At 47.1% G+C, this 18,552-nt stretch overlaps 1 protein-coding gene across 1 annotated transcript; it reads left to right on the top strand.

Annotated features, from left to right (window-relative positions):
* Positions 1 to 712: 712 nt before the first annotated feature.
* Positions 713 to 16,836, top strand: TMED10 (transmembrane p24 trafficking protein 10). Its single transcript, XM_027671912.1, has 5 exons — positions 713 to 1,005; positions 5,064 to 5,184; positions 9,611 to 9,684; positions 14,020 to 14,146; positions 14,589 to 16,836. Exons 1-5 carry the CDS (start codon positions 760 to 762, stop codon positions 14,708 to 14,710), a joined length of 690 nt encoding a protein of 229 aa, XP_027527713.1. The 5' UTR covers positions 713 to 759; the 3' UTR covers positions 14,711 to 16,836.
* Positions 16,837 to 18,552: the final 1,716 nt, after the last annotated feature.

The raw sequence follows: 18,552 nt of genomic DNA, 5'->3' as shown, positions 1-18,552 counted from the left end.
GGTGCTGATGCAAAGAAGCAAGACATCTGATAAAACTAAATTTTCTTGGCTGAAGAAGTCAAGATGGAAATTACTCAGAAATTAAAAACCTCATCAAATAAATAGCAAGTCGCTCTCCCAGCAAAGGACTTCAGCTGTAAGGCAGTCTCGAGGAAACTCAGACTGCTTGCCCATCCTCAGTACGCTCCTCTACCCCAGAGCACAGTTTATTTTCTTTCTAATTTTCCAATTCTTTAACGAGCGAAATCATAATTACTTATTACCATTCGTTATTACTGAATTAACTTCATTAATCATTTGTTTCATAACTAAATAGCTTACTCGAAGGGACAAGCTTCAGTACCTTACGGCCGGTACCCCTACACATGAAGGAGGTGGGTCAGGAGGGCACTGAGCCCTGTTCATGCGGACTCGCGGGTCGCTGCTCCCGCCCGCACGGCGGCCCCAGCCCCGCATCCCCCTGCCCCGTATTCCCAGGTTCCAGTCCCGCACACCCCGATTCCTGTCCCATGATCACTCAGCCCCGCATTCCTCGGTTGCACTCTCGCAAGCCCCCGTTCTAACCCCGCATCCCCCGTTCAGTCCCGCAGCCCCCATTCCCGTCCCATACCCCCGGTTTCGGTCCCGCAGCCCCCGGTTCCGGTCCCGCAGCCCCCCTTCCCGCCCCGCAGCCCCGGCCCCGCCCCGCGGTGACGCAGCGGCGGCGGCGGTCACGTGCGGCGGAGGGAGGCCCGGCCCGCCGCACCCGGAGCGGCCGCCATGCCGATACCGATGCCGATGCCGCCGCTGCCCCTGCCCGGCCGCCCCCGCTTCGGGAGGGCCTCGCTCCTGCCGCTGCTCCTGCTGCTCCTGCTCGCGGGCCCGGCGCGGCCCATCTCCTTCCAGCTGCCGGGCAAGGCGCGGAAGTGCCTGCGGGAGGAGATCCACCGCGACACGCTAGTCACGGGCGAGTACGAGATCGGCGCCCCGCCGGGCTCCTCCACCGGACCCTCTGCCAACCTCAAGGTGCGGCCCCGGCCGGCCGGGGGGGCGGGGGTGGCCGGGGCGGGCGGCGCGGCCCCGCCTCTCCTCCCGGGGCGGGGAAGGAAGGGGTGACGTTCTCCACGCGTGACAGCGGCCACGCGTGGGCTCACGGCCCGGGCCGCACGGCAGGACTCGCCCCGTGCGAGGGGACACCAGCCCGCCCAGGAGCTCCGAGTTTGGGGCGGCGAGGGACCAGTGCAGCACTTTGGCCTAAGCCCAGTACGAGCTTTTTCTCCCCAAAGATCTCGTCGCCCCGTCCCATCCAGGCAGCTGCCGTGTAATCCGCACACGATGCGGATTATCCGGCGTCTGGCGAGACGGGCCGCTGCGATAAAGCCGTACTAAGGCTGCTGACACCGTGTAAGTGGGAGAGAATTATGATGACGTGGCCTTCCAAGGGCTCCCTCCCCACGTAGGGAGGGCCTGGCACAACGGGATCCTGGCACAATGGGATGGGGTCTGAGGAACCACGTTTCGGTGCACAAAATGGCTATTCCCATCTGGCTGTGTCAAGGCTCGCCTGGATTTTAAGGAGACAGGTGTTTGGTGCACGGAAGAAAATGATCCTGAAGGATCTTTAGGGAGTACAGAGTCAGCAGAATATACGTGACTAATACACCTATGTGACAAGCAGTTAGCAAAACTTAAACAGCTTCACTTTAATTCTGCCCACAATCTGCCTTTCCTAAGCTTTCTTCAAAATTCCCACCTAGCTGAGTAAGGTTTGTTGCTGTGCAGTCAGTTCATGACAGCTTTCTGTCCCTTTTTTATTTCTGTCTGCATTCCCAAAGTTTTCAAAAGTAAGCATGCAAACAAATGGTCTTCTCAGGACACTTTGAACTCAGTGGTAATGAGTATTTTAGATCTCCTGAAATCAAGTTGCCCTTCCAGCATCTGCCTAGTGATGCCTGAAGGCTTTGGGTTATTGGCAGTTGTGCTTGGTTATGGCTAGAGAAGGCTGTTTTTGGAGTCAGAAATTTTTTTTAAATTTGTTCTGCTGTTCTTGCATCATTTGTAACAGAAAACTTACCTGTGCATAGGCAGAGCCAAGCAGCATTAATGCTTTAAAATGCTGCTGGAGTATTTGCCTCATAAGGCACATGTATTTCAGTTGAAGTGCTATGTTCCCATCTGTCTCTTACCACTTGGTGACCAGGCTTCCTGGTTCTCAGGTTGCCCACTCTTAGGTCAGCTGACCCCAAAGTCTCTTCCAAAACTCACTTTTATGACAGAGGACTTGTCTAGGGAGGTGGTGGTGAAGCAATGAATCCAATGTTTGGATCTTAGTCTGGCTTTGCTGATGAAGCTGGTATCCACGTAGTACTGCTCATGGAAGTTCTATTTTGTTCTAACTGTAAAATAAAATAAAATCAAAAAGTCCTATATTAGTTTGAAAAGCTACAAAGAAGAAATAATAATTTATGTAATTTTTGCTTTCCTTCAGGTATGCTGTGGCCTTCCAGTATGCTGGATCTGTTATAAGTGCTGAAACCTCTCTGCTAGGTGCCTGCTTTCTCTTTGGTTTGTGTGGGAAAGGTTAGTTCAGGGCATCATGTCTGCAGGTACTCTCTCTCCTTCTGCACTGGATGGTCCTGCCTTGGCCTCCTGGGTTGGGCTATCGAACAGAGGAGTTTGGTAGTTAATTCTGTCCAGGCTCAGGTGGGTTTCTGCCAGTGAGCTGAATTTATGTGTGTGTGATACCCCAGCACTAACAGTGGCACCCTCTGTTTTGGAGGAATCTGCAGGCTCTGCCAGCTAGCTGCTGAGGGCCCTGCCACGTGCCTCTGCCCCATTCTCGAGGCTGGCACTTTGGGGAACTGTCTCTGTTTGTCGAGAGAGAACAATGCCCTGTCTGTAGGGGATCACATTACCGTAAGTAACGTTAGAATAGCATAAAAACTCCCTTTCAGGTCGACTCCCCCACAGGCCGTCTGACTGGGCTATTAGCAGCTTCTCCCGCCCCCGCAGGCCCGGCTCAATGGGCAGTGTATTTGGCTGATTTGGGTAATGCTATTCAGTTCTGATGAAAGTGGATAGCAGAGCTTTTACTGTCCAGAATCCCGTTCATGAACTGCAAAGGGCAAAAATGGATCAAGCCGCATAATGTTCTCTGGATAAAGATTAGCTCTGGTGTCTACAAAGCCCTAAGGGAATAGTGCTCAAAATAGTAGGGACCTCTGAGAGCTAAGTTGTTCTGAGAACTTCTTGGGATGGAGAACCCAGTGTGTAGAGTGTATGGTGTCATGCCGATGAGGCATGTTGGTTAATTGGGACCACTCCACTAAACAGAGTGTGCCATATGGTGGCCAAACCACAGGCTTTTACACTGTGTCTACATGGTCAGACATGGACAGTCCTGTACTCCATCCTGCTCGCTCGGGCCCAGTGCCTCTCAGTAGTCTGGTGGCCTCCAGACAGGAGGTGGATGTTTTCTGGTGGCGTGTGGCAGGGGGGTGGTAGCACAGCTGGCTGTGCCTGACTGCGCAGGCGTGCTTTCATCTGCTTGCTGCTTGAAAACAGGTAGAGCTCTGAGCAGGAACTGCAGCATGGGAGAAGACTGCTCCTTGTTCTCAGATGCGGACAACATATGGTGCAGGGGCAGCTACAACAAAGCCCTTAACAGACAATTGTGGGATAATCTATATGTAGAGGAAACTTGTTACTAAAGTCTTGCCTGCTATGGTTTATACCGTCAGGCCTGAGGATTTATATACTTTCTTATTTTTCCTGCCTCATGCAGCAACTCTCATTATGTATGAGAAGGTCCACGTTTGTTTTAAGTCCAGCAGGCTGCCAACATCAGCGGTATCCCATGGCAGAGAGTTAATTAGGTGTTCTAATAGAATAAAGGATGTTTCCTTAGAATAACTGTGGCTATGTAGCCCTTTTGAACGGTCTTTGTACAGGGAAGCCAGGCTGTTTTTCCCTTGTAAGATGGAGTAAAGTAGAACGTCTGACCTACCTTTTCCATAGCACAAATTATTTTGTGTACTTTTGTCTTACATACCCTTAAAATTATTCCCAAGCTTTTTAGTCTCTTCATCTCAAAGACCCCCAGTAACTTTAGCATTTGTGCCTTTTCAGACATACCTGTTGACAGATAGAGTTGAGGGAAACTGGGAGGCATTCCAGTGGAATACACACTTGATTTTCATGCAGTGTTGTAACACCTCCGGGTTTTTCCACCCCTCTTCAAGGTCACAGTGTTTCAACTGGATGGAGCCTCATTAACTGAGCACAGTTATTCTCAAGTTTGTGTCATGAAATGCGTGTTCTTTTTTTATACTCTTTGTTGAAGCATTTTTATAAACCTTCCACAGTTTTTGCCTATTCTTAGTAGTTTTATAGACTTAGTGCAAAGCAGTCATTATTCTGTCTGTGTAGTCTGAATAGTCCTCTGAAGTGGCCACTTTTATGGATCTTGGCACCCAAACCTTGTCTACCTCAGAGCCACACTCATGATTCATTTCAAGAGGAATAGATGTGCCCTTCTCCATGTCATCTTCTGGGGAATGAGTCGTCTATGTCCCATAAGGCTTCTCCATATCTCTGTTGCTATGGGAATTCATGGATTTTGCTTGCAAAATGAAGACAGTGAATAACCGTTTGGTTCAGCTAGAGTTCCTACATGTAGTCTGTATTTGGGGTTTACAGAAGGAAGAGGAATTAGTGTGGTTTTCAGTTTGGGTTGTTTTTTTTTGGTTGCTTGGTTGGTTGATTGCTTTTTGGTGGTGGTTTTTTTTTCATTGGGTGTTTTTTGGTTTGTTTTTTTTTGAATCTAAAGAGTCAATAATTACTTTAGAGTCACTCTGGCTGTCAGCTCCTGGAGTGGGGATTACAAGGGGAGGAACTGACGTAGTCGTGAAGAAGGAGGGAAACTGTTGAAAGGAGAAAGCATCAGATCCAAAGGGGTGGCTAGGATTACTTTTCCTGCGCAGGCAGCACGAACCCGTGGCAGCAAAGTACTGTTACCGTCTTTTTCTCTCTTACAGATAATATTTCTTACCATCATTGCCTTACCCTCATTGTCTCTCTTACAGATAACTGACTCAGCTGGGCACATCCTGTACGCCAAGGAGGATGCCACTAAGGGAAAGTTTGCCTTCACCACTGAAGACTATGATATGTTTGAGGCCTGCTTTGAGAGCAAGCTTCCTGTGGGTAAGTGAAAGATCTGTTGGCTGCTTGTAGCTTCTGATCATGATAATGTGGATTAGGGATACAGGTAAAAATGATCCTTAGCGTGGTCCACAGAACACTGTTTGACTTTTAAAGCTGATCCTCAGGGTGTTGTGGGCAGTCTCACTGCAGAGTATCTGCTGTCAGTGTTGCATTTGAAGTTTAATAATTCTCCATGGCTGTTGTGTAGAGTGCTTGGGTTTCCTCTGAAAGGGGAATCAGATGTTCCTCCCGCAGCAGTCACCAAGTTGCAATAGGTGGCAGTACCAGGGAGCAAACCACACTTCTTTTGCCAGTTTCATGCTTCTCCCCATCTTGCAGTTGAGTCAGGACAGAGCAAGATGCCATCATCTCCAGGACCTGTCTTTCACCCCTGCTGGCCAGCTCTTCCCATTTGGTAGAACTTGATCTCTCCACAAGTGTGTACTTGGCAGCTATCCTGCAAGAGGTTGACAACCATATTCTGGGGTTTAGCTATGCGTGTATAAGGAATATGGCCTTGATTTGCACCCACGAGTGGTCAGTAAAGGGAAGGGGAAATGAGCAAGGACGTCAGCCTTGCATTTGTGCTGCAAGGATGGTTGCCTAACGAGCGCTAAGGCTCGTTTCCTATGAGTGTGACGCATGTGCTGCTTTGAGCGGCTGCACTCAACTTCAGGACAAACATGCTGAAATTGGCCAACACGTGGGCTCTCATCTCATCTGCAGTGGTGTGAGCGTGTGCAAGTTTGTAGGTGCTACATCTTTTCGTTGTCAGAGTTCTGCTCCCTGGACCCAGTTATTCTTAGGTCTTATCCTAAAAGATCCCGGAGCATTCCACAGAGCAGTCACTAGCAGCATGCCTCGTATCTGCTGAAAGGCAGACACTGCTTTGCTGTTGTGCTCCATGTATAAGATGCAAATAGTTTGCAAGTTGCAGAGAACTTTCCAGAAAGAGAAGGCTATATTCTTTACTGGGATTGGGAGGGATCTGGCTTGTAACACCTCTTCTATAGTATTTTACAGATAAGATAGTGGCCCCCAATGCTCAGGATTATTCTTTTATTTTATTCCAAAGGTAGGATTTCCAAATGTTCCTTAACGCATTGAGACATGCAGGCACTAGTGACTCATCTGGGAGTCACTTGTGCTGTTTACTTTCCAACACTTGGGTATTTGAGAAGTCTCCAGACAGTCCTGCAGATCCATTCATAGCTTGCATGTGATCACACACTGAGGTGGGAAAGGCTTCTTTCTTTAATTGTGTCTAGACTCTTAGTTTGGTGCTTGTGAGCAGCAGTTGCTTGCCTAGACTGAGCCCCTTACAACTCTTTTGATTGTAGCAAATGTTTATTCCCTGGCTCCCTAGTTGCAAATTCGTTTTAAAGTTTTCAATACTGACATGGATAAAATATTTCTAAATGCAGCTTCTACCCTGATGATCTGTAGGGCACTGAGATGCCAAAGTCTAGAGCTCTTCAATTGACCAGCTGGATCCTCTTCTGGAGGCTTTCTCTTTAGGGGCCTTCAAGGTACCAGTTTTTTTTGGACCCGGGTGGCCCACATTCCTTGCTAAAGAGAGATACTGCATGGGGAGTATCTCCAGATTTCCCATGTCTGCTGGAAATCAAGGAAATAATGAAGTAAGGGAGGTGGCACTGTGAGGCTTGATCATCTGCAGGACTTGGTTAAGGTACTTTGAAAGAAGTAACCAGGTCACAAGGAAGTGCCTTGTTTCCTCTATAAGATCAGCATGGGAATGGGGAAACTGACCAAGTGTTGTTTAATCCCCATGTTTGTCTTTAAAGTTTAGGGTTTTTTCACAGTCTTATAAAGTAAGTGGTCAGGACTTGTAAGGCGGCAGCCAAGGAGGATGTTGGTGGAGTACCGGAAAAGAAAAACTGTTGGTAGAAGACACCCAGAGCCGTTGGGACCTGAAGGGTCTAAGCAACTGGGATTTCTCAATCCCTAACCACAGAAATGAGGAAGAGGAAGTAAGAAGGAGATCCTATTTAGAAGGTCCACCTTATCAGAGTGGAGGAGCTCTTAGGGTGCTTCTTGGAGCTGTGGGTGTTTGCAAGACAGGCTTTTTACCCTCTTCCAGGGTAAATGGTTCTGCCTTCCCGACCAGAGTAAATGTGCTCTGTTCCTAGGCACATTTACTCTCCCACCCAGTGCTAATCTCTAAAATGAACAGCCTGGCCTCACTGCATTCTCCCCTCTAGGGCTCTTCCTGTGGGCTAATCTGTAACTCTTTACTCCTTCGGTAATCCTTCTCTTCCCAAACTTTCTTAAGAGTGTCAGGACTTCTTTTTTCTGGAATTCCTGTGGGAAATTTTTTTGACATTCTGTTCAACTACCCTGCATTTCCACTGACTTTGCAAATTAGAGCTTGTCTAATCTCCTGGGGAACAGTTCTGTACTCACGTGAGATGACCTTATGAAGACCTGGAGAATGTAGGTATCAGTTTAGTTCAAGATCTCTGAGTCTTGACTGTTTTTTTCTTTGCTGCTGATCCAGCCTGCTCTGGTGAGCCCTGGCTGCAGGAGAAGCACGTGGTTACTGAGGTATGATGAGTGCAAAGGGAGCTGCCTAGTGACTTGGGCTCAGTAAACTTGTAGGAAGAGCATCTTGAGTTTTTCCAGGCCAGTTCCTGACAATGCTAACCTCTTGCAGAATGTCTGCTCTCCATCCCTTTGCACCCAGGACTTTAATGTTTCTGGTTTCTTACTGCGTCTTGGCAGCTCTCCCTTTCAGCCTAACAAATTAATTCTTGCAGTTCTGTTCTTCTTTTCACTGACCTTTTCATCTTTCTCATCTCTTCCTGCAAGCTCCAGCTCTCCACCCAAGTTGCTGTAATTTAAGCAACACTAAAAAAACCTCTCACTGAACTGTGTGCTTTGAATTTTCCTCTGCAACTACTGTTGGCTGCCAGTCTCAACACATGCTGGTACATGTATGCCATAAGCAGTCAAAACTCATGGTTGGAGAAAGGAGCACCAGGTGGTTGTATACAGCCTATCTATTAAAGACCAGTGCTGTGATTTTAGTTTGGTTTGGTGTTTTGTTTTTTTTTTACAGTAACTGGTCTTTTGTAAGAAAACAAAAAAATTTCATCCTAATCCTAATTTATCCTTTAGGCTCTTATATAGTGCATTTCCATCAGGAAATTCAAGAAACAGTTGATATGCACCATCTTATCAGTAGGTTATTCATTGTTCTGCTGGCAGTAGAAGGTGGAGGTGATTCTACTGTGGTGTTGAAGAGCTGTTCAGTGAGTCGGTAGAGAAAAATTTGGGGATGTTGTATCAAAGATATGGAGTATCTTCCACTATCCAACAGGAGTGACCCAGCATAACCTGTAAGTTGAATTTTTTTGTGAACTGAGGGAATGTCCACCTGGCAGCCTTTTGAGACAAAATATGAGTGTTGGACATGCTCCTGGATAGACACTCTGAAATTCATAGTTCAAATTCAGACATTGTATTTTGCTGGAAGCCAGTTGAGGGCAGCTGTATGCTCCAGCATGCTGGGCTTTGGGAATGTTTTAGGTACAGACATTTTCTTGGTGGGTGGTATAGTGGAGTGTGACACTCAGATCAGCTGACATGCTGCATTTTTTAGAGTATCTGATATGCCTATCCTATATATATATTGTCCTCGTGTGAACGTTCTCAGATGTGACACTTTGTAGCAGTTAAAAGAAGCTATAAGCCATAGGTGTCCCTAGCCTGGGGGCTACAGCCTTGAAAGATACCTACTGTGCTGTTGACTGGAGCCTTATGTGCTGTTTGAGTGGCTCCAGCTGGCAGTTCTCTGAGGCAGTGCTTTCCCAGCTTCAGAAGCTTCTTGATGTCTTGGGGTTTGCATAGCAGGGTGGGTCTCTGGTATCTGAGATCAGTGGTAAAGGGATTTCCTTGGTTTCTGCAGATACTCCAGCATGTGAGGGTCAGTAGTCCCGATATGTCATATTCTTCAGTTGGAGCAGTTTATCTTCTGCTCCTTTTAATGTAAAGTCATTTATGACCCCAGTAACCTTGACAAGTTGCTGGTTCACTTCCTGTTAGGAGGAACATGAGCCCCCAGTTGAATATTTGTCCCTCTGGTGACTTGTCTTTTGCTAGGCTGTGTCATAGCAGCTGGTGTTATTGTTCTAATCCTCTGCAGTTTTTACAGTGATTTGCATCCTATACACTCTCAGTGCTTTTAGTTACAGCTTGTTCTCATTATCTCTGGGAGGTTCTCCTTCAGCCAGGATTTATTGTGAAGTCTCTGTATTTTTAGGCTGGACTGTGCTGCCTCCGCAGTTAGCTGCAGACATGGAGGGAGGGGAGGGAATTGTGAGCTCTTCCTCAGTGGTGGGAAGAGCTGGTGATTTCCTGGCAGGCTGAATGTTTTGCACAAGGAATCCTTTCATTATGCTTCCAGGAACAGGGAGGATGCCGGACCAGCTCGTGACTCTGGATATGAAGCATGGTGTTGAAGCAAAGAACTACGAGGAGGTATGTCCCCTGGCTGCCTGCACTGCAGGCTCCCCTTTCCCAGTACTCACGTGATGCTGTCTGTAGATCTGGGGCTCGTGATGGGAAGCTCTTTTCCCAGTGGTGATGAAAGCCTGTCTGCAGCCTACAATTGCAGTGAAGCTTTGTGTGTTATGGGAGAAAAAAAAAGACAGACATCAACTAGAATTAATTCTGTACTCTGGGAACCAGAGCCTAATATGTGAATTTCTTTGCTAGGACAGCGTGACCCAGCTTCTGGGCATAGGCATTAGAGGCAATAAGAGACTGAGGTGAAGTTTCCCCAACCCCAGCAGCAGAGGGCATTTTAGGTTAACATCAAATCCTCTTAAAGGTCAAGTTGCGATGTTACTGTTCTTACCTTCCTGACTATAAGATGTACTGGCTCAGCAGGCCTGAAATGGCGCTTGTGTGTTTCTAAGAACTGGCAGTATATCAATATAAAGGTGTTTGGCAGAGTAGTAGTTGCTGTGTAATGGGTATTTGGTTTGAAGGTGTGGCACTGCAAATAGGCATAAAGCCTAAACATTTACATCTTAGGAGGGGGTAGACTTCTTAGACCCAAGAGCCAGCTGTGTAGAATAGCAGTTGCTTTGTGGCTGAGACAGTCCTGGCTGGTGTGGCTGCTGAATTTTGATGGCAGCTACCATGCTTTTGGCTCACTAGAATTTGGGATCAGTCAGCCCCCAGTACAGAGCCTGTGCCTGAGACAATGAGAATTGTTGTTGGAGAAAGTTTCCCACAAATGATTGCTGTGTCCACTGCACACAAGAGCATGGGAGATTCCTTAGGGAGAAGAGTGGGTAGCAGAGGAGGCTGTGCATGGTGCCAGTCAGAAAATGAACACATTTCTGAAGTGTTTATCATGGTGTTTTTATATCCTTTTGAACTTTGTGCTATCTGGTCCTGTGTTGCTTAAGTCAGTTGAGAGCACATCCTATGTGGAGAGTAAGAAAGTGTTTGGGGTCAGGGAAGAGCAGAACGATCATTGCTTAAGTCAGTCTGGAGCACATCCTACATGGAGAGTAAAAACGTACTTGGGTTCAGGGAAGAGTGCAGCAGTTGTTGGGCCAGCTGTCTGTCAACTGAAGGATTGCAACTGGGATGAATCCCTGGGAGCGTAACTGGGAGGATTATGTTGGCTACATTTACAGAATCCCTTTAAATACCACCCCACAGTATAGTCTAGAGTTGATTACTATAGTGCTACCTAGAAGACCCATATGCAGAAAGGTTCTCTTATGCCCATATATCTATGTACTCTCTGGTTATACTGATAAAACTGTCTTGGAATAAAAGTGTGTATCCATTATGCTCATCAGTATAGTTACATTGATGGAAAAGTTCTGTGGACAAATACGGGAGAAGAATTTAGACTTGCAGTCCCACCTGATACCAAATGTGGATCTTGGCAGCCCTGGCAAGCATCCTTGACTTGTGAGGACTTCTCATAGTGGCAGGCGGTGTTGAGCAGCATATATGCAAAGGACTCAAACTGATTTACTGTTTGCACAGCTGCTATAGATGTTTAACTACGCTGCTTTGCAGTGTGTTTTCTTTTTTTCCATGCTCTCTCTTGCCAGGTTACTGTAGTATTTGGCTTGATAGGTTGCTGTAAGGCCTCAAAGGGAAGGACTGTTGCTCAGGTTTCTCTCCTAGAATTGCAGCCTTTTTGAGCCTTTTGCTTGCGACATTCATCTGCTGTTGGGTACCAGTGACCCGTCGTACCCCCAGTTCTTCTTGCTGAATTGCTGCAAGGAGACTTGATTCAGGGAGTTGAACAAGGGTCATTAATACTGTCCTGCTTGTCCATGGATATATGCAGCCAGAGGAGGGGTGGTGTTCAAGTCTGACTTCATAAGCTTTCATAGATCCAGATGTTCTTAGAGCAAAGCAACTGGAATAGTGAGCTGGGTTAGAAAATCTAACTGCAGTGTCGTGCCTTAGTTCCCCAGGTTAGGGAGGAATAACTTTATCCATTCAATAAGTAGAAATTAAGGTAGGGAAAAGTGAAAAGACTTGTGAGGGCACTAAGAATGCTTGGCAATCTAGGTTCTTTTCCACATCAGCTACTCCTTGTCAATTCTTGACTATAGTGTATCTACTTTTATGGTAGGAAGGGCGTTAGACTTCCAAAGATCTTTGAATGACCCCTGGGAAGTTTGTGGGAGCTGTCTCAGTTCTGATGTAGAATGTTCCTTCTAGGATGATATTGTTCCACCATCACAGTTGCTTAGTGGGCTTTTTATAAAATCCCTTGGAGCAGCTTGGCATATTGACTTCATTAGGGATGAAGGAGGTTCCAGGGCCTGGGTGCCCAGGGAGGTGGTGGTCACCGTCCCTGGAGGTGTTTAAGGAAAGACTGGAAATGGCACTTAGAGCCATGGTCTAGTTGACAGGGTAGTGTTAGGTCATAGGTTGGACTTCATGATCTCAGAGGTTCTTCTCCAATGTAATTGATTTTGGGATTCTGTGATTCAGGATATATGTCTGGGAGCACATGCAGGACTAAAAGTAGGTATTGAATGTTTGTAGCTACACCTACTAAAAGCAACTGAAGGGATGCAGGATGGTTTTTCCTAGTGGATCCCTTGTAGCCTTCTGTGAATGAGGAAGTGAGCACTCAAGGAAGATACTGGAGCTGGTCAGTGCAAGGAAGGCTAGCTTGTCAGTAGAGCTCCCCAAGTCCTCCTGTGTGATACAGACCTGCTGCTCTAGCTGTGTCAGCAGAGCCTGGGCCATAGGCATGCATGCAGTGGCACCAGTTTTTCAGCAAAGCTCTGCTGGCAAGTATGTGTCCAGGTCACAGGTTTTGTCATTACAGCCTATTGGCTAGAAAGCAGGAGGGGGTCAACCTACTGCTTCCTACCACTCCTGACAAACGCACTTCGAATTGACACTGCTGTGCTGGCAGAGCTGTAATATACAGCTCACCTCAGCATAAAAATCCCCAGGTGATTGTTTGATGGCTTGCTGCTTGCAAGCATACATGTGTCACGTGGAGATCCTTCAGTGGAATGGCTGATTAGCTGGCATTGGCCTGGTCACAAGCTTCTCTGCATCTCTTTAGCTGGGCTCTGATGCCCAGGCAGCTGCCTCTGGAAGTGGTGTTTTGGGGATGCTTGCATGCTGGGTGCCCAGTTGCCTGCCTGTCGGCAGGGACCACTGAGGAATGGCATCCTGCAGCTTATGTCTGAGAAATCCTGCGTGGCTGTGAGGCTGGTGGTGAGCTGCAGGTGCTCTGTGTGTTCTGTGCAGTTTTCTGTAGCACATCTTTCCTCTGCTGCATTACTTGGGGACACAGCATCTGGCCTTATTGCAGCAGCCTGTCATTTGTTGGTAATAGTGACAAATTCTGTGCAAGGTGGAGAGTTACCCAAATCCTACACTGTAGCAGTGGCAGGAATTGGAATTAGCTTCCTGTGAGTGTCCTTGTGTCACAGGTTTTACATAACTGCTGTGTCAGTTACAGTCAGGACTGGGGCAGGGACACGTTTACATATTCAACTTTAATAGTTGCTGCTGTGGGCTGTGCTTTCTAACTGAACTTTTCTGTGGGTTTTTCTCTTCGGACACCAAGCGTGTGACTTGTTGGGCGGTGGTCCAGGTGTTGCCTAGAAGCTGGGTCCTGCCTGACCCGGCGTCCGTGAGGGAAGCGGCCCGTTCCCGAGGGGAGCCGGGCCCGGCCACGGCCCGGCAGCGCCACCTGGTGGCGCGAGGCGGACGCAGCGCTTGGTGCCCGCGGGGTCCCTGCCAAGGGCATGTGCTGCCCTGGAGGGTCAGCCCAGGGGTGAAACCCCCGAGCTCTTTTGCGGTACTCAAAACGTTGCTGCTGGGAATCGGGCTGCCCGGGCTTTCTGGGACGTGTGGCAACAGTTAGCAAAGCTAATCTCGGTGCTAATACCCCGAGTGCCTATGGAACAGTATCGTATGCGTATGTAAGTTAGTCACCTGTATCTCAGTCCATGACTTGTATTCACTGGAGGTTTAGTCATGTGGCAAGTTCTTCTACCCACTCCTCAGAAGCCAACTGTGAATAAGCTAACATTAAGCCGAATAAGGAAGAAATGTGCTTGTATGCATGCTGTGCTCCTCCATTGTGTAGGAGGGGTAGTAGGAAAGTGTGTTTCAGAGAACAGGTGGGAGAAGTGATAGTGTTTTTATGCAATGGTAGTTTCTGGCTTGTAGAGGTATTTCCCAATGGGAAGGATGCCCCAGATCTGTAATATGTGGGGAGGAGTGGTTCAAACTGGCAGTAAAAACCCATGTGGGAGCTTTTCTGTTTTGGCTCATTGATTTGACTCTTCTGTGTTCTAGATTGCTAAAGTGGAGAAGTTGAAGCCTCTGGAAGTAGAATTGAGGCGCTTGGAAGATCTTTCAGAGTCCATTGTTAACGACTTTGCCTATATGAAGAAGCGAGAAGAGGAGATGAGGGACACGAATGGTGAGAGACTGTGTGCCTCTTCAGAGGGCTGGAGCTCTAAGACCCCTTATTTCTGCTAAATGTGTTATTAGGACAGTACTTGGAGATCAAGTAATTGTAGTGGTCTCTGTCTGTTCCTAGTAAGGGAAACCCGAAGCAGTCTTGTGTGTTTTGTCTCCAGAAATCATTTCTTTCTGTCTCCATTCCTAATGTGAATTACTCTGTATCGTTTAATGTTGCCCGTTAGCCACATCTTCACCTTGTTCTCTCTCATTATCCTTCTCCTTGTTCCCTCTGCTTTATTCTCAAGTACTGCTGGTTCTCGGGTGCCCTTGCCTTCACGCTGTATACTATCTTGCCTTTGAAGTTTTGCACGGGGGAGGAGAAATCCTGGGAACTTTGCCATCTTGGGGCACATCCTGTGATGTCAGACTCCCATGCAATGGTTTGTTATCCGTTTCAGAGTCGACAAACACCCGGGTTCTGTACTTCAGCATTTTCTCCATGTGCTGTCTCATCGGACTGGCCACCTGGCAGGTTTTTTACCTGCGTCGCTTCTTCAAGGCCAAGAAGCTGATTGAGTAAAGGAGCAAATCCTCCTCCCCCTCCTCTCAGACCCAGCTGAACACTGCTGGGACCTAGCCATGGCCCCCTGGAGCCATCTCACAGATGATACCCACTGACTGGAGCTTTTCTGGAGGAACTTGGACCCTAAAGGAGGAGGGGAGCCTAAACATTGGAGACAATTGGGGACTTGTGAAATCCTGTTGAATGTTGAGGGTGGGGGAGGTCGTGATGGGTTTGGGTATTCCTGGGACAGCGATTAAATAAAAAAAGATGTTTCCATGACAGCTGCAGCAAGTTTTTTGCGCTGTCTGTTCTCCTTTTATAATCATGGCTTGATGATGTCTCCCATCTGTCTGTGACTGCAGTGTTACTCAGAGCCACTTGACCCTGCTGTGCTCTTTAGGTGCCACACAGCTCACACTGGAGCAGAGCAGGGGATTCCCTGTTCTGATCATCTGGGATCTAAGCCTCCTGCAAATGGAGATGAGTGCAAAGCAATAGGATATCATTCCATCAGGGCCTGAGGATAGAGAGTCATCCAAGGTTTGGTCCCTGTTGAGGACTTCTGTGTTTCTCCCTGTGGGAGCTGATGTCTTTGTGCTGACAGGTCAGGGCACTTGAGCATACGGTGATTCAGCCTGGAGGAAGGGGAGCCTTGGAAGGAGGGCTTGGGAATGTGTTTGAGCTTGGAAAGAAGCCTGCTTTGCTCAAATAAACTGTCCAGCCTTGGTCCCACCCTTGCCCCACGTTTGTCTTGGATGTGCCTCTCTTGCTTTGAAATGATGCAGCGTCTTTCTTGAAAGCCTTGGTCAGGAACAGCCTTTTGTGCAGGCAGGAGGCCTCAGATACAGTCACAGAGCAAATGGGAGCAGGTCGTGCTAGGAAACTTGGTCTTACATTGAGCAGGAGATTTCTCTTCTGTCCGGGCAGCTGAGTCCAGGCTGAGTGTCATCTTCTGAGACCTCAAAGCAAGGTGAGCTGGTGTTCACATTAAGCATGAGGGCCTGTGCCCTGCATTGAGGTCTGAGGGTACAACAGTGCTGTGCAGGTTAGCAGAGGAGTTGAAAGAATGTGGATGAACTAAAAAAAGCAGTACAGGGTAGGAATAGGCTAATTCTACATCTGGGGGGAGTCTGAACTGTGCCCTCAACAGAACAGTTATTCTCCTATGCGATACTAGACAGCAAGAGCCAGCAGCTTCTCACCATTTCTCAGCCATCCAGATGGCATGATGTTAAATGAACCAGACTGGATAAAAACAGGCAGGTTAACTTCCTGGACTTAACCTGCTGCAGTTTTTAGGCAATGATAAAAATTCTTGCACCTCCTCTGCATTCCTCCAAAGCAAGTGGTTCAGCAGCACAGCATTCTGGTGTCCTGTGTCTAGACAATTCTGGCTAGGGAAGGGGTTGTCATGGCCCTGGACCCAGCCTAGAATTTTCAAAAAAACATAGTTTTATAATTTCTGACCTGAGTCTGATCTATTGCTATGAAGGAAACAGTTGTCCAGGGTGAGACAATGGGAAAGAGGAGGTAAAGCTGACCTCCTGTCATCTAAATACGTCAGTACTTTGCCTCCTCTTTGCCATTGCCAAGTTACTGGAGTTGTTAGTTCCACTGGCAAGTGCTTAGATTGCTTTTAATTTGTTTGGTTTTTGATAAAGCCATATTAGGAACCTAAGTCTACTCCTCTGCCCTTGCATCCATTTTATCCTTGTACATTTTTGAAAGCTATTACAATGCAGAACAGCCATGATGCCACAGGACTGAATTACAGAAGTCATTTGAAGGTAGTTTTAGGTCCTACAGTTTGAAGCCTGTACATCTGTTAAATTTTTGCTTTTGTTTTTATGTAACTTGAAAAGACATTACAAGAAAGGGGCTTTTCCAGTCTGTTTTGATATCCTCTCCCCATCCTTATGTGAGTGCAAAGATATCTTAAAAATGGTGGCAAGGCCTTAAGTTCCCCAGGTGTCTGTTACACTCTCATCATTCTGGTGTTATGTTTGGCTCTTTACTGTACTGGCATGGTTACTGGGGAGCAGATGTGGACAACTGGCGTGGATTTACCTGTGATGACTGGTTGGGGGATTTTTGTCAACTTTCTCAAATAAAATTTCTTTGGGGAAAAACAACCCACCTCACCTTGTCGCTATGAATCTTGTCCTCTTTGTGCATCTTCCTACAAACTGTTGTTTCCTGCAAGTTGACCAATCGCAGGAAGCAGCAAGTACATAAACTCCCCACAAGCCTTTGGGTTTCTCTAGCAGTGGTTAGTTTCTAAAGAATTTGAAAATTCCAGACTTGAGAAGCATGCTCAGGCTTCTCTGTGGAGTGGGACCAGCACAGTAAGCGAGATCTACTACAGGTTACCATTTTTTGCCTTTCTCCTTCCCCCCTTCCTAATTGTATCTCTCTGTGCGGAGGAATTTTGAGGCTGATAGTGAAACAGGGCTGGTGCTCTAGAGTACAAGATCCAGTTTTTCACCATCAGCTCCCACATAAATTTTAGTTTATTAAGACAAATGTAAGTACATTACAATTTTGTACTTTAGAGGAAATTTTAAATTGTTGCAAAGGTGAGTTGGTCCTATGTGAGTGGCAGATACTGAAGAGAGTAGTTAGGTATTTACTGAACTGCTGTCAGATCTCTACTGACCCTGCAAGCCTTTAGTCATGTAGTAGCCAAGCGAGATATGCCACATAACAGGACTGGGGGCACATAAATACTACACAACTAGTTAGTATTATCAGAGAGAATTTCAAGAAGGGAAATTCCCAGATCTCTGGATAAGGTTTAGCCTCTGCAAGTTCTTTCCTGGATGAATATTTGAGTATGTGAAATCGTACAGCTGTTCTCATGCGGTAGGTTGGCAGTGGGTCTGAGCTGTTTTACAGCACTGTGGATGCACAGCTGGTGTCTTCATTCCATTTCACTTCTCAGAAATGGGCTAAAGTTGAGCTGTTGCAGATCCTTGGGTCTGAGCCCATCTTTGTGTGTGACAGATGCATCACTGGTAGATCTATAATTGCCTGTAGCAAACTGCATCAGATGTTCCAGCCTCTTCCACCCACTTGTCAATGTGACTAACGATTTAATTATCACAGTACTCACGTGAGCATTCCTAAGTAAGGCATATCCTTGTGTATTCCCCCTCCTGCTCTGCCAGCGTAGGCTGCACCCTGCACAGAGTGCCCGCCGCAGCTGCTGTTTGTGTGGATATGTGAGGGAATGAGCATTTTACACACTGTTGCTCATTTTTTACAAGCTGCTCAGGTATGTGAAAAGTAACCCAAGCGAACAACATCTGTGTAGCACATCAGAGACATTTGACTCAATCTAGTTTGGCAACTGGTTGTTAAGATCATGAGGGAATTCCCGCCTGTACATTTCACAGGGTCCTGTGGCAGAGGTTTGGGAAAGTAGTGTGCCCTCTTTACCCCCTCCAGTTCATGTGATATATTTCTCTCATATCTTTAGTTGTGTCCCTCTTGCTGTACTTGTCTTTCAGATGCGTGAGATGGCCATGCCTTTAGTGAACAAAGTCTTTGGGAAATGAACTTCCCTTATGTTAAAGGTGGCTTGTTGGTAAAGAGAGACCACAAACCTGAAATGGAGAAATCTTTCAGAGGGAAAAAAAAATTGGGTCTGGTGAAGACTGCAGGAGTTCAGCATTGATAGTTTTTTTCTGCTGCCCCTTCTTCAAATGAAAAATTGGTCAGGCTTGTGCTTTTTCTGTTGTTCCTCTCCCAAATCATCAGTGGTGGTGGTATGGTGGGTCTCGAAAGGCCACCTTTCTCTGAGGAGGGTGGAAGGAGAAAAGCATTTAGAAAAACTGCCTGTTAGCTTTTCTTGGACC

Source organism: Neopelma chrysocephalum, unplaced genomic scaffold, assembly GCF_003984885.1.
Source record: "Neopelma chrysocephalum unplaced genomic scaffold, ASM398488v2 Primary Assembly neopelma1_24, whole genome shotgun sequence".
Taxonomy (NCBI): Eukaryota; Metazoa; Chordata; class Aves; order Passeriformes; family Pipridae; genus Neopelma; species Neopelma chrysocephalum.
Note: the sequence above shows the minus strand (reverse complement) of the source record. Positions and strands in the feature narration are given on the sequence as shown.